The sequence below is a fragment of the Drosophila guanche genome, unplaced genomic scaffold (assembly GCF_900245975.1).
Source record: "Drosophila guanche unplaced genomic scaffold, DGUA_6, whole genome shotgun sequence".
Lineage (NCBI taxonomy): Eukaryota > Metazoa > Arthropoda > Insecta > Diptera > Drosophilidae > Drosophila > Drosophila guanche.
In genome coordinates, this window is record NW_022995748.1 from 3,817,044 (window position 1) to 3,833,082 (window position 16,039).

The 16,039-nt window shown below is 41.9% G+C and overlaps 2 protein-coding genes across 2 annotated transcripts; one reads left to right on the forward strand and one right to left on the reverse strand.

Moving 5' to 3' along the window:
• Positions 1-194: 194 nt before the first annotated feature.
• On the reverse strand, positions 195-1,660 carry LOC117584164 (protein kinase shaggy). The gene is made up of 2 exons (XM_034272928.1): positions 1,484-1,660; positions 195-1,418 (listed from the first exon to the last, which is right to left on the reverse strand). Exons 1-2 carry the CDS (start codon positions 1,485-1,487, stop codon positions 238-240), a joined length of 1,185 nt encoding a protein of 394 aa, XP_034128819.1. The 5' UTR covers positions 1,488-1,660; the 3' UTR covers positions 195-237.
• A 12,299-nt stretch (positions 1,661-13,959) lies between these two features.
• On the forward strand, positions 13,960-14,590 carry LOC117583950 (beta-1,3-galactosyltransferase 5-like). Its single transcript, XM_034272649.1, has 2 exons — positions 13,960-14,464; positions 14,520-14,590. Exons 1-2 carry the CDS (start codon positions 13,960-13,962, stop codon positions 14,588-14,590), a joined length of 576 nt encoding a protein of 191 aa, XP_034128540.1.
• The last annotated feature ends 1,449 nt before the right edge of the window (positions 14,591-16,039 follow it).

The window sequence follows — 16,039 nt, forward strand, 5'->3', positions numbered from 1 at the left end:
GGTCTGTGCTAACACGCAGGCCGAGCGAATGCTGTCAAAATTAAAAAAAAAAAGCAAAAAAAAAGCCTTCCATGGCTTCTATTTAGTTTATGCAACGCAATTGCTTAGTATTTATTTGTCATAAGTCATCTTTTGTTCAGGTTTTATTTCAGTGTTGTAAAACATTATTAATTAACAGTAATTGTTGAGTGTGTGAGTGTGTATGTACATATGTGTCAGGGGTGCAGGGAAGTGGGCTTAGACCGTGGTCTCATCTTTTGGTTTAACGGGAACATATTTTGTAGTTGTTTCTATAAAGGTGTTGGGTTCGACAGGATTGCTCTTGCTGTACAGGCACAGGGGCAGCAGTTGCACCAACAGCTCTGGTTGGATATTCAGCTCGTATTCGCTAAAGTTGAAAAGAGACGGCAACTCGTAGCCGTTGGGCATTTTGATGCTTTGGAACTCCATGCTGCGCAGCTCGTCGTAGCTTGCGTGGGCACAGGCTGACATGGGGTAGATCCTTTTCTTGGGATCGTACACTAGACAGCGGTTGAGCAATTGGGCGAGATCGGGGGGCACCTCTCGGCCTAGAATATTCACCCAGATGTTACGTTTATACATGGAACCTCTATGATACCCGCACACGGCATTGATGTTTGGGGCATGCTGCAGACCGCGGGGGCCCAGGGTGTGAACCATCCAGCGCAGCTGCTCCTCGTTGTGAAGGATGCTGTGGAAGAGTGCTTGTCCCGTGAACATTTCGGCGAGCACACATCCGGCACTCCAGATGTCCACAGCGCAGCTGTAATACTGGCAGTCCGCAAATAGCTCCGGGGCTCGATAGAAACGCGAACAGATGTAGGTGGTGCTGGGCTCCTTGTGGTGCATAATCTTGGCGCTGCCAAAGTCGGAAATTTGCAGCAGCATCGTGGAGTCGTTGATCATCAGATTATCGGGCTTGATGTCGCGATGACAGATCTGCATTGAGTGCAGATAGGCCAGTCCACGGAAGAGTTGATATGAGATAATGCGAATGTAGAGCATGTCCATGCTTCGGCCATTTTGTAGCGACCTGTGTATGAACTGCGTCAGTGTCATGGGTATGTAGTCCATGATCAGTAGCATGTAATCTGCCAGCGGATTCCCCAGCTTCACAATCGAGTGCATGTACAGGCGCCGTATGTTGCAGTGGCATTGCAGCAGCATCATTATCTCCGGCTCGCGATAGCAAAGGTTCGTATCCAAGTAGGTTTGCTTGATGGCCATCGTCTTGAAGGAACTGTCAATCGTACCGACGTATACACGCCCAAAAGCACCGCGACCAATCGACCTTCTGAAATGCAAAAGGAAAGGCTTCCTCTCGACACCCGGTTGATTTTCAGGAATTATCCGCAATGCCGAATCGTTGGGTATCATAACTGGATGCTGATGGCCTTCTATAAAGTTAAGAAATAATAAATAAAGAATGATATACTACATAGATTCTTAACGCAGCTCTCACCCATTGTAATTTTTCTTTTTTCCTTTTCAGCAGCTCTCGACTATTGTTCTCAGTGCCAGAAATGTTAACACTTTGAGAATTGTGGCATAGATTTGCCAAACAACTAGACTGACACAACACACTATACATTCGAGCAAAGTGTATTTTTTGAGCAGACACTCAAATGCTTCTTTGATGAAATATAGAGAATTGAGTGGGTACTCCATTTTATCGATATTTTTTTGACACCTCAATTTTGATCATTTTAAGCCACGGATCCCCCACAGAGGACACTCTGAAAAAAAATTCGCAGAAGCCGCTGTTCTGTAACGGGATAGCAATAAGATTAGTCCAGTATTAGACGCCTTCAGGTAGTCGTACCCTAGAGGAGCGATATCGGGATTTGTCCAACATAGATCTGCATTTTGAAGCCATCATAAGCCTCATAATTGCAAATTTAAAGTTTATTTTTAGTGTGACCGACCCTGAGTACTTCAAGTGTTGAGTAATTGTAAATATTTATGATTTCATTGAAGATCAATCAGCTGATTGCAAAGAAAGTTTTAAATTTAAATACAAAAAATCCACCTCTGAAGCCAAGGCAAAATAAATGATATAAATATCATGAGAACTCTGCACTTTCAATTTCCAACAGGAAACACCAAGTGCTGGGCTCTAGACTCAGGTCTCTGTATCAATATGTATTAAATTCTTAATTTTACATTTTATAATTGATATTATTAAATTATTAAGTTTTGATTCTTTAACCAACTCTTGCGGGGGTCCGGCAAAGTAGTCTCATTTGTCTGCCACCAAATCCAACTTTTGGAAGTTTGATCTTACCTTGAGATGGAACTCTAGGCGCCATGTTGGCTTGTAGGTTTTATCTCTTGAGACATTGGCAGAAGGCCAGAAAGGTGCTGTAAAGTATGCTTTGGGGAGCGTGGATTCTGTTCTCTAACTAAAAAAAACAAACAGCTAAGTTGTTGCTTTTGCACTGGCACTGAGCCAAGCAAAGCAGCAAATGGAAAGTGAAAGTTCCAAGGAGACGGAATAAACGCTGCTTGACATATGTATGTAGGATACGATGTGCCACTCTTGCACCCCAGCTCCTTAAAGGAAATGTGGGAATGGAGCTTGTTGAAATTGCATTAAAATAAAATGGAATGGAAAATGGAATGGAAACTCAAATATATTCGACATACATTTGTTTTGCTTTTGTTTCGATTTGGGTTGTGCCACGGAAATCCGAAAGTGGATTATGTTTATGGTTCATTCGACTTTAATGCGATAAGTCGGTCGTCGGTTCGAGCCATTATCATTTTCCGTCTCTCTCACTCTCACTGGCTCAGTCTCTAACTTGAACAAAAAACTTTCACCCGCTTTAGCCACAATCCGTAACACCGCCCTACTCCACGCAAAGTTTATGGGCCATGCATTTACGGAAATGTCGCCTGCCAGGGTATTCTCTCTTTTACTCTGCGGTTCAGAGTTGAAATTCATGTAATTCCATTAACACAGACAACTTCCGTTAGACGAGAAAATGGCAGCATAGCACAGCACACTCTCTTGCCTAATGGCCGACCCCGACGCGTGTGTTCACGGTGGGTCCGGGTCCGGGCCCGGGCCCGGGTTCGGGACTGGGTCTGTGGCCTGGCTTGAATGTCGCTGGCTGGTCTGGTTGGCATGACTGGATTCTTCGGTGTGTGTAAGAGATGAGAGCGTGATACGATGTGAAGGAACATAACTAGAAGGAGTTAATCCATCTAAAATGTATCTAAAATTTACAAAAATAAACCTCACTCACCACTTTGGTAACTACTTTGCTCTGCAGGGAGTGAGAATAACCAAATTAAGTCACAAAATTCATTTAGTTTTAACTTAATCAATTAGAAGTAGTTGCTACCCCTAGAGACCCTTTCTCACGAGTTCATCTCGAGCTGTTTCGATGAGGTTTCGGTGTCTATAGCTGGCCTAAACCAACACCAACCAACCACCCATCCTACCCACCCATCCATATCCTTTTGCTAGAGCTTTTGCGACATTAAAATTAAATTCCCAGATTCAAATGGCATATTTTTTACGATGGCATAAATCTGTCTCTGAGCAACAGGTTTTCATCAGGACTCCGGGTCGCACTCTCTATGGGAAGCAATGAAAAACTTCCAAACGGAAATGACTGTCAGGCCAAAAGTGTGGAGTCTCGTCCCATCCGGAGACCCGGACAGACACTTAGGATATCCGTTTAAACAGTATTTTCTCCCTCGTGGCTTTTTTTTCTACGTCTGCTTTTAGGGATTCCATATATTTCTTTTTTATATTGGGTGTGCTTCCGCTGCATCACGGCTGGGGTTTTCTGGGCTTGCTCTGGCATTATAATTACAAAGTGGCTGGGCTCAGACGGAGAACCCGATTCGATTCCGTTGGATGCCGGAACACATTTGAGTGCTATCCTGGCCGCACGCTCCATGCAAATTAGACATCCATCGCATTTGTCAGAAAGGTTCATAATGAACTTTAACTCCTTGCTGGGGCGTTCATAAATCACTACGGTTATCCGTAGTGCAGCTGGATCGGGTCATTTATCAATATTTGAACTCACTTTTCACCCATCCTTCTCCGTGTCATTTCTCTTGTTTGCACTCGGAACCGATTTGGTTGGCTTTTAATGCGATTTGTGTGCAACTCGTTGGGAGATTCGAATTGGCAGCATATGCGGATTAGATTTGGATTATTCTATGAGCAAAATTTGCCAAATTATGTCTGATTGATTTTCACGAATCATATGGAATGTGCCTAGAATTATGGAAGGTGAATAGAGTTAAGGATTGTACGAGCATATATTTATCTGGAAAAATTCCATGGATTGATTGATATTTAAATATTTACATTTATGGGCAGTAAATATGTGAAGTGAAGTATGCTGGAATATCATTATTGATTATCATTTAAATGTCTTCTTTCGTCTCTCACTTTGCCAGTCTACCAAATTACCTATTACAATAAATTATTTATACGAGTAGTATTGTTGAGTACCCTTCAAGCTGGAGAGCATTCTTAGAGGCTGTTCATTTGGAAAACGTGCCGCCCCTTCGCTGCGGTGCGGCAAGGTGCAGGTTCGTTTCGGTTTGGTTCTCGTGGCCAAGCACTTGACGTTTCAAAGCCAATGGGTTAATGAAAATTCGCAATTCGTGGGAAAAATCTTTCAATTGCATTGGCGAAACATACAAAATAAAACAGCAAAAGTGTTTAGTCAGTACACCCGAGACTGTGTAATTAAACACAGATTTGAATGAGTGAGGAATGAGTATTCGCCATGGAGAGTCTGAGTCCCAAGCCCAGGTGGGGGTACAGAGCTTCGTTGTTGGGTTAGGTAGTGGCACAGGTAGTCACACCTTTGTGATGCACCGGCTCTGTGTTGGTCTCGGTCTCTGTCTTGACTTGACCTTGAACTTGGTATTAGATGTGAGGCTCTCCAAAACCGGTTGCTCTGTAGACTCTTTGCACCGCAAATTAATGGACAAACGCGAAGAAAAGAAAGACGGTGACAAGCACGAGGCGATGCCAATAGAAGCAACAACAACAGCAGCAGCCACAGCTAAAGGGAGGTTTGGATACCCTCTGCTGATGGTACATAATTTCTGGTAACTTTATGAAATAATAATACAATGTAGAAGCTACTTATAGTAAAGCTGAATGAAATTATCTTGAGAGAAAAGGTTCCAGAAAGGAAACTGCTTTTCGACTGTATTTTTTTTGTTATTTTATTATATTTTAACTGGTGAACATAATGATATTAATATTAAACTAAATAATTGATTTCTCGCTTGCACATTCTCCACAAATTGTTCCATAACATTCCACATGCACAAACACTTATAGTTTTGGAAGCAAAAAATATGCTAAATTCCATATTACACCTTTGAAGGGTATTAAAACAAAAGATCAACTGGGAGACTTGGCTTAAACTGGAAAATCAATTGCAAGTTGCGGCTGCGGCTCTTGCAAAGTACTTGTGTACGATACAAGTATTTTCAAAAGAATTTCCATTTCAAATGAGCAGTAATAATAATCATTTAAGAGTAAAAAGGGCGCATAATAAAAATTTAATTTACATTTTGCTGGGAAAAATTATCCAGCGATAAGCAAAACAAGACCAAGGGGGGAGGCCTCGTTTAAGCCACACTTGCTGTGCAGTTACATATCTAATTGAAGGACCCTTTCATTGGGCGGCTGGAGACCCACCCCCGCAGGGGACGACCATTAAAAGCGTAAAAAGGGAAAATTCAAACCCCAAAAGCTTTTTCAAAGCGGCCGCAGGCACCATATAAAAAACAACCCTACAACACCCCGACACCAACATGTTGCGCCACCAAAGTAGTATATCGCAGGAGGGGGGCATGTCGGTTGCAAGTAGAAAGGTGGTTAGCTGGAAGCCACCACAGCAGCAGCCGGCAGTTAGCAGTAAAGCTTAGGCAGTTAATTAAGCACAGGGAATTCCAGCGAAAAATAAAAAACTGAGCTCAGCAAACCACAAGCAATGTAAGGTAGTGTCTGCAGAGGCATCTAGAAAGTGTACATTCTCGATCAGCATCAGCAAAGACTGGAGCTGCAGAAATGATAACAAACAAATCGAAGAAGGATGACGCTTAAGATTGGCAAACGAAGCACTTAAATTACCAAGAAAATAGAATCATCATCTTACTTCTGCGAATAACAAAATGCTACACAGAAATGCACCACATTGATATCCTTCACACGTGTTCATTCGTGTTGCCTCTGCCCATTAACCCACTATCGGCGATTTCCTTTCAACAATTACTACTACTTACATGGGGGACCGGTGGACTTGTTTGATTTTTTTACTTGCAGCCACGCCCACACACACAGCAGACACGCATCAACCTGTTGACCGCCAAAAGCAGAGCAGACTAGAGGGGAAAAAACGAAGAGGGAGCTCGAGAGGGAGCTGGTAGGAGAAAAAAAACCTATATAAGTCAACGTGCAAATCCACGCCCACAAACTGCTGTTGCGTATTGCGTGAGCGCCCCAGGCGGCACCCGAGTTAAGCGACTGCCGCCACAAAAGCCAAAACAAGGACCGAAGCTAGACGGTCAAGAACTGCCGCATTTGATACCCTTACATATGCAGTGTACAGTGTCTTTAATCTGGTACCTGCCTGGCCGCTGCCTCACCTACAGTCATGAGTGATCCATGATCCATGATGACTTCTTAGTGCTGTAAGATGTGCCATCTTCTCGCTGTTGCAAGCATCTGATTAAAAGCATAAGACACTTTGCCAAGGGTATACATAAAAGCACATAATTGAGCAATGGGAAAAACTGGTAAACCGGTTCGGTGTTATGGTGCTGCCCCTGTTGCCCGTGGCTTTGTGTTGCATGCAGCCTATGGCCAAAGACGTCTCTGCAATTTGCGGCAGTTGTTGCTTTTATTGTCGCCCCTCGCCAAGAACCAGGTCAAGGCTGCAGCTACATTGAAGATCATGATTGAGTTACGATCGAGGTGGAGCGAAAACTTTGAGAGAAGAAATTAAGTTTCTTTTTTAGGCTACGAGATCAATTGATGTCAAGAAAGCTACGTAAGGATGGCATGTCTCAGCGTGTTTCGAAGGGGATCGCGACAGTACATCCACAAGGGGAGCTTCTCCCAGAAATCCATTGCTAGATTCCACAACTTAAGGATGCTGAAAATCCTTTACTTCCCGATGGTCAATTTATTTTAACTCATTTTTTCCCAAGCCCACTTGTAAGATTTTTATTTTTGAAATATGTAATTTACGGTGACAGGTAATTTTCGTGTTATTGTTTTGGGGGGCTCCTTGTACTTGCGCCTTATCTGAGAACTTCAAACGAATTGCCAGCGTTTGCTCTGTTTTTTATCGTACAAATCGCAGACAGTTCAAGCCTCTGTTGTTTTCATGTATTTTAAGACGTTTTTTTTAATTGTTTGGACGTATATATATTGACTTGTTTATGGGTTCTGTGGTGTACGAAATCCGACGGGTAGAGATGTGTCCGTTGGGTGGAGTGCTGTGTCCGGTGTACTGCGGTGGGTTCAAGTGCAGAGTCCATCTGGCTTACAAATGCCACAAAAAAACAACTTCGTAATTAGTCAGATGAGCTGTGAACCCTATAATTAGTGCTACCTGTTAAGGCATCAAATTTCCATAATTTTTGGCAATTTATATGCAACGCTTGGCTGCATGCGTATGATATGATGATGAAGCCACTCCTGCAATTGCCTTTGTCCCAGTGTCCCCTATCCGACATATCCAGAGTTCAATAAACGCGCACGGAATGCCCCCGCACGAGATGCCCCCTGGTACCGGGTCAGTACATCATCAAGAACAGTAGTAGCCCCGGTATCGGCACTTCCTGCTTGAACTTAATGGCATTTTAACATGCATTTTAAATTAAGTGCGGGCAACACTTAAGTTTTAATGTCATAGCCCTGTTCACTAAGTGCATTAGTCGCTTGTGCTTGCTGATTAATCATCCGCCATGTGGAACGCTTAAAGCCGAGGAAGGCACAGGAGAGACGAGAGGCGAGTGGCAATGTTTACTCTACAAAATGTATTTGCTTTGCATCTATTCCAAATTTCCACTTTGACATTTAACCGCCACCAAAACACATAATTTATTTAAGCAAAAAAACAAATTCAATCGGTCATTGAACCCGCATAAAAAATTCACATTATTAAATACCACAAAATGCAATATATAAAACCTATTTGGTTTAAGAGATGCCAAACAACATTTTCCCCAAAATAAAACGTACAATAGATTTTTGCATATTTATGCAAAGCAGTTAACAAAAAAAATAAACTCGTATTTGCATAGAGAAATAAACAAATTTGGAATGGTAGATGCATCCGATTGAAAGTGATAATTTCTGAAACCAAAAGCTCAAAATGTACGCAAATAATCGGTTTAAAAGTTGTGTATTTATTGGTAGCAATTTAAATTCATAGAAAAGTAATTGCATTTATTGGAAAATTGCAACAATTTGCAGAAAAGTAAACTATTTTTGATTAAAATTGTGGGATAGAAAATGCATGTAATAAATTGATATTAATTCTAGTGACAGCTTTGCCCTGTTTATTTGAAATTACCAACTTTGACCCTAGGAAATTGGTCTAAATATATTATATTTCACTTATAAATGACATATTTATATATATTTCCATTATACTGAACAGAATCTTAAACCGGCTAACATGATTTACATTCCAAATGACCGACACAAAATAATATAAAGCAATCTTTGGATTGAACTTTATTCTCATTTGAGTTAAATTTGAGAGTTTTCAATTTAAATTCAAACTTTTCGTTTCTGTAATTACCTTTCCAACCGTAGAATTCATGATTAAATTCACTTCTCAGGGAAGCCTGAGATGCTGACTAACTTTTTAATTAAGCTGCCGTAATTTGCATTTGCCAAATAAATGGTGGGACATATTTTACTTGATTTACTTGACTTCCAGGCGTAAGATGGCCAGCTCTCAATCACACAGTTGCCAGTTGGTCGAGCAGATAAATCACGTTGAGAAAGGAAGAGAGACACAGCCTGCCAGTAGCTGGTCTAAATTGATGCGACTTTCGGCCCAGCTGGCGCCTGTTTCTCTGTCTGTGTATATCTATGCTTGTGTCCGTGTCTATTAGTTGGCTTTAAGCTTTTGGCTTAGACTAATTTGATTGCCTAAATGCTTTTGCCCAGAAGGAATTAACTCTACGACGACAAACAACAGTCTGCTGTATGTGCTGTCATTAGTAGACAAGCAAACATCTTAGTTGGTTATGTCACACAGCTGCAGTGTCAGCATTTGGCTCATCGAAAGGAGCTTAGGAGGAGTTTCTCCTGGCTCAAACCACACACACACGCACACACACGCACACAGAGAGACACTCTTGAAGCACTTTGAACACCTCTGCCAAGTGGCGGCATGTTTTCCACTTTTGTTGTTCAACAACTGGCGACAGCTTCAGTTCACCATCCACTCCAAACTATCTATCCCTGTTAATTAGGTATGGCTTCGTGAGTCGAGAAACTTTGACAGGTTCTCCTTGAGTTTGATTTGTTTCGAAAGTAACAAATAAAGTTTAAAGAGTGGTTTCCGAAATAGAAGTAATATCTGTAGAGAATTCCATTTACTCACCGATGTTCCAATCACGTTCCATCTCTAAAACCCAATCTCACTTAGGGCGCAGTGAACTTTTCCCTTAATAAGCGCAATTGACATTTCAAGCAGCAGCCCAGAGAGAAATAGAGGAAAGTGTCCTGTGCTCTACCCAGTGGAAATCCCTACAGGAAAAGAGACAGCGAGGAGACACTATTGCCAAACAAAGTTGCCAATCGTGGTACTAGTAGGCAACGGATACTCATGTGCCAGCCATCCTCCTCATGAACACAGACTGAGGGAGGGAGAGACACCAAGAGCCATGTAGGAGAGAGACACACCATCCAGTGAGGCATAAACATGGACATCCCATGGGGGGAATCTACATCTACAGGAACATTCAATGGAGCATTAAACTGTCCAAAATCAAACGAAAAAAGCTGCACAAAAAACAAATAAAAATAAAAAAGCCAGCGCAAAATCAATAACGTAAGAGTTTTTCAACTTTAAACAGGATACGAGACTCGTTGTGTGCGACACTGTAGTTACCCAGAGCGTGAGTATTTAAGGACATTTATGTATCAGTCAGACACAAATTTATTTACCTAACTAATATGGAACTCTTCAAGGGTACACAAAGTTGCGATCCTCTTCCTTGCGGTTTCAACTTTAATGCGAGATGTCGATGCGAGAATCGTGGCGTCCGATTCTGTATTTTTTTATTGTATCTCTTTAATGTGTTGGGGGCGTGGCCGCAACCTGTCTGGGTAACATTAAAATTTCATTGGGTGTTTACGACTTTAAAACTGCTGTAAAGTTTGTTTTAATGGTGCGCCTGCCCAATTTCCTTGTGGCCAAAAAATAAAAGTTTAACTTTAAGTAGTCCATCGCAGCGCCGTGGAATGCCGGTGGAATGTGCTCTGCTCTTGGTAGCTATTGAAGCACATTAGCCACGGCACATTGTGCCTACTAATGAGCTCGTTTATGGTAGACATCCGCATCCGTATCCGCATCCGTTTCCGAGCGTTGTAAAAAAAAAAATAGAAGAAGAAAAACAAACAAATGTCAGTCCTTTTGGGCTGTGTAGGCCGCAGCACACACACCTGGGGCTGAGCCCGTGCGGAGGAGTCCCAAACTCGTTGCCAGACACTGGGCCGTCGGCCATTTCATTTGCTCTTCCCTTTTTTTATAGCCTCGTGCAGGGATACTATGGGTTTCGTCATGAGATTTAGTCCGGCCATATAATCTGCGCCACGGTTTTAAAGCTTTCCACTTTGTTGTGGTGCGGGCGAGTGGAATCAAGACACGGATATTGGGATGTATTGCTTCCTTATGCCCACCCAGTGTGTAAACTAATAAAAAGAAGGGAAACATAAAATGCATACGTGTGTATGAATGTAGTTTAAGGTAAATTCAATTTAGGCATAACGCACATACGTAATAAAACAAATATTATTTATTGGTAAAAATGCAAATGGAAAGAAATTTCATTCCGTAATATAACTCCCGTCAATCCGAGCATGGCATGTCCAAAGTAAGAACAAACTGTACCTTTTGCAGAGCATTTGAATGTCTGAAGGACCCCAGGAAACAATGTTCCATTAAGTTCCACTTCTATGTGTGTTTTTCGGTTTGGTATGTCGGTTAGATTTCCGCTTTGCTGCACACGTCAGTGCACATATGTTCCGTTTCATTCCTCTCCTCTCCTCTCCTCTTCCTTTTCTTTTTATTTTATTCATTCTTTTTGTGTTTTTTTCTGTTTGTCAGTGTTTCAGGGGTTTTCCACCGTTATTGTACCTTGGCATTTGCGAACCGCCATTAACATGAAAATTATGTGTAATCGTAGAGAGATACCAGAAAGGGTTTTACCGCTCACAGAAAAATCAGCATAATAGAGAATTTAAGGAGTGGCCATGCACAGAGCGAAGATAAGAACCCCAACGAAATGGCTTTAAGTTTGTCGAGGAAAATGTTAGATATTTAGTTATAGATTGGACATGAATGGGTGTGCTGGCTGGCTGGCTCGCCAGAGATGTCTCTGCTCAGAGATGTTACAAAACTTTGCAATTAAATGCGCCTTAAGACATTTCGGACATGTCATGTCAAGACCGAAATCCATTAAAAATTGTCTTAGGTATGGATTGGCTGGCCTGGTCTGGGCCTGGGCCTGGCCTGGCCCTTGTGACCATGCCCCAAACATAGTTCAAGATTTCACATTAAGATAATTCCAAGGAAATACCAAAAGCCGCCTCGTCCGGCGCCGAAGACATCAATTGACAGTTTCGTTTCGTGTTATTCAAAAAATACAAAAACCAAAACAAAAAAAAAGAAACCGAAACACCAAAAAAAGAGACATCAATTTGCTTGGGGATTTTATTTGCGTTAGGCCTCTCTGAAGGTCTGCAAAATAAAAAGTATATACGAGTAAAGGTAAATAAAAATTTTGTGGCCAGGTAGAAATTGCCAGCGTGACCAATACACAAATTTCGATGACCATTCTTTGGGTAACCAAAAAAGGAGCCCAAAAAACCACACCTACAAATAAGTATGAATTCCACAAGGGAGTAAATGGACTATGGAATACCCTAGTGAGGGCCTTTTGAGGCTGCGGCCGATCACGTTTTGTTTGCGCCCCAGCCAGCGCCTGTTGAAGTGAAAATCCAGCCCGTCAATGTTTAAGATCTCATTAACTAAATGCAGCAGACAATACGTTTGTTGTTGTTGTTGGTTGGTTTGCAATATCGCTCATAAAAATACAGCAAGAAAATCTTTAGCTGCAAAACGTTTTTGAGGTCACTAATTGTCTTTGTACACTCAATCCTGAAATCGGACGGACGCGTCTCCATTTCAGATTTTTGGTTATGGTTTATATTGGGTGCGGCACTGGGTCTGTGTGGCTGCTGTGGCTGTATCTGTGCTGATGATGATATTGTATGGATGAAATTCTTGTTGTTGGATTGTTTTACGAGTACCGTAAGCCACTTTTACTTTTTGATTTTGCTTTACCGCTAAACTGCAGACGTTTTTATAGGCTCAAAGTGGAGGCTGATTGACAGCTGCTTCGGCTACTTGAAGCTCAGTCGGTAAATCACTTCCCAAAATTCCCCCAATCCAATCCATCCCATACCTTCCTGCTTGTACTCGTACTCGTACTCCTCCTTCTGTTTGTTGCGGCTCATAAATATTTGGAGAACGCGTGCTTGCCCCGCGGGCCTCTGGCGAAACTAAGGCCTGCTCTCTGATGTCTGTCCGATAAACAGCCTCCCCATGTACATGCTCCTACGTACAGACATGTATTCTCCATCGCATTTTGATGTCAGTCAGTCTGTCAGTCAGTCATTGAGCCAGTGATTCCGTGAAGTTTGGCCTGAAAACCAAAATATTGTTACTGCGGCAATATGTTTTGTCAGATATTCATCTTTAGTGGCCAAGCCGGGCCAGAATGTGTTACGATTGTGCCACTTGCCTTTGTCCGTGTGTACTTGGGTATAAAATCGATAATAATATATGAAATATTGACTACAAAAACTGCCCCAAAATGCTCTATAATTTGATTGCTTGTAGATACTCGCACTCGTATGTGTTTAAGTATGTAGATTTTTTGCTGTTGAGGGGATTTTATTATGGAATTGATTTCTGGGAAAAAGGGATCTCTGGCATTTCAATCACTTAAAAGTTGAATAATAGAAACGAATGTGCCACATGAACACGAATCAATGCTGCAACAATCAGTGAAGCAATAATAAAAGAAAGAGGAATATTTAATAATCAAATAGTCGGATATATTTAAAATACATTTTGTATAACATTAGCTAGAATTAGCTAGACAATATCTAGAAATTAGCCAGAGAAAAACCTATCCTATTTTATAAATTTGATTGAAAATATGCAGAGCCAAGTGTGCCCAGAAAAAAACGTTTCCACTGCCGAAACTTCCTGAGAAACTGTCATGAGAAATCTAAGCACCAACAGATGGAAGTTTTATATGATTTTAAGTTCTGTCATTCTCACTACCATATATATCATCATTTACACCTCGTTCTCGGCATCAGCGATGTCTACCGTTGGAGGTTTTTCGATGGCTCACATATCATTTTCAGGCAACAGCAGAAGCAATCATGAGAGTAAATCGCACAGAGCTGTGGCTGTGCCTTGTGGAAGTACATTTAATGACATTAGCAGCTTACAAGAACCAAATGCTGCAGCCGAAATACTTGTGCATCCTGTGCTTACAATTACCCTCTACGAGCCTGGCCATCTCAAGAAAGGGATTGATAGCCAGAGGATATGCAAGGACGGGGGAATATTTGTAAAGCTGCTCATTCTGATCACCTCAGCCCAGTTCCACTTTATGGAGAGAATGTCCATCCGACAGACCTGGATGCACTATGCAAGCAGGCGAGATGTGGGCATGGCCTTTGTCCTTGGCCGCTCAGAGGATTGGAAACTAAACAAGGCTCTTAATAAGGAGAATTATATGTATGGCGATATGATACGTGGACACTTCATAGACTCGTACTTCAATCTCACTCTAAAGACGATATCGTCGCTGGAATGGGTAGATGCGCACTGTCCTCATGCGAAGTACATCCTAAAGACCGACGACGATATGTTCATTAATGTTCCTAGACTGCTTGAATTCATAGACGGGCACAAGGATAAGCGAACCATATATGGTCGCGTGGTGGATGGGCAGCAGTCTGATCGAAGTAGCGAGCCCAAGTTCCCAAAGTATGCCACCGGAGTAGCTTACCTCCTCACCGGAGACGTTGTACATGAGCTTTACATGCAATCGCTCAGTTCTTCTTACTTTCCACAGGAGGATATCTTTATCACGGGCATAATGGCCGAGAGATTGAATATTAGTAGAGTGCACGCTGCAAAATTTCGCAATGTTCACATCCCATTATTACCGTGCAGCGTCCGCAACGCGATTAGCATCCACGAAATCAAGCCACACGAACAGTACGAACTTTGGCGGATACTTCTGACCCCTGCTATCAAGTGTAAGAGAGTTTGGGAAGACGCAGACGCAGAGAAAGCTTAAAATGTTCATGTTATTCAATTAAATTATTTATTTGAATACATAAATGTCTCCCTTCGTTTGCTACCTAGAATTCCACTTTTTAAACACCACACCCGCCAGCCAAAACTAATATAATGCTCTAAATAAATTATGTTGGACACTTTGGCGGAACATATACATTTACATATACTTTTGCACATATCGCTGACAACATTTTAGGCTTGTTTGTCAGTCAGTTCTTCCACTGGCACTGCGCCTAACGATGCTCCCAGAGCTTGGCCATAAATTCAAAAGAGAATCCGGCAAATAAACACCAATTCCCGGACAGAAAGACCCAACACAGAATGGAACTGCCATCAATATTGCACCGCGACACGAGACGCTGCGATCCAACTGTCCAGATATGTCAGCAATGTCGCTGTTAAGCGCCAGAGTCCAGGCGGTTGTCCGTGGAACGACACCAGCTTCCGCTCTCAAAATAAAAGAAACATTTTTTCAATGCATGACACATACGTATGAAAAAGAGAAGTACCTGAAAAGTTAACGCAAAAGGGGAGACAACATACAAAAAATTGGTTCAGCAGTTGATGAATGTCAAAATTTCAACATAAAATCTGATTGTACAACACACACGAGTAAATACGAAACATGCGGGGATTAATCACTCAAACAAAATGGTTGAAATAAAACGATATTTAAACACAAAAGCCAATTTAAACAGTTGAATCTGTTTGAAAACATTTAACCCAACTGTAGTTGAATTGGCAAGAGAATGGAACGAGTAAACGTTGATAGGAAACTTTTTTTATTTTTTATTTGCTGTCTAACCAAACTGATATACTTTCAAAAATATAGAACAGATAGTTAAAAGAAAGGTAAATATGTAAAATTTCACACTGACGCTTGTTCCCAAAACCCAAAACTTTGGCATGGAAGTATAAATCAATTCAGGGACTTGGCCTGACAGTTAACACGTGACTCATCCGGCTGAAGGGAATGAATGCATTGTCCAGTGTTTGAGCTGATGCAAATGTTTTTGGATTCATATTTTTGCAACTTTATTTTAGTTTTAATTGCGCGCACGCAATAATTTTCCTTGATGGGGCATCAACGTCAAGGCGAATCACTTGCCAACGCTCCATCCATCATAAAGTGCCAGTGCCAGTGCTCAGAGAGCAGGGGGCACGGGGCAGGGGGCAGACTCTTTGATTATGAGCGCGTGCGCACAATCATCCAGTACCAGGGAGCAGTACCAGCAACAGAACCACTCAGAGTCAGACAGAGTCACCCAAAGCCCGTTGATTATCATGCACAGAGCGCATCGACCATAAAAACGATTCTGCGATTCTCGGCTGAGTGTCTCTCTCTGTTGGCCAAATGGCGTCTTGGGCCTTGTTTTGCATGCTGCGCTCGT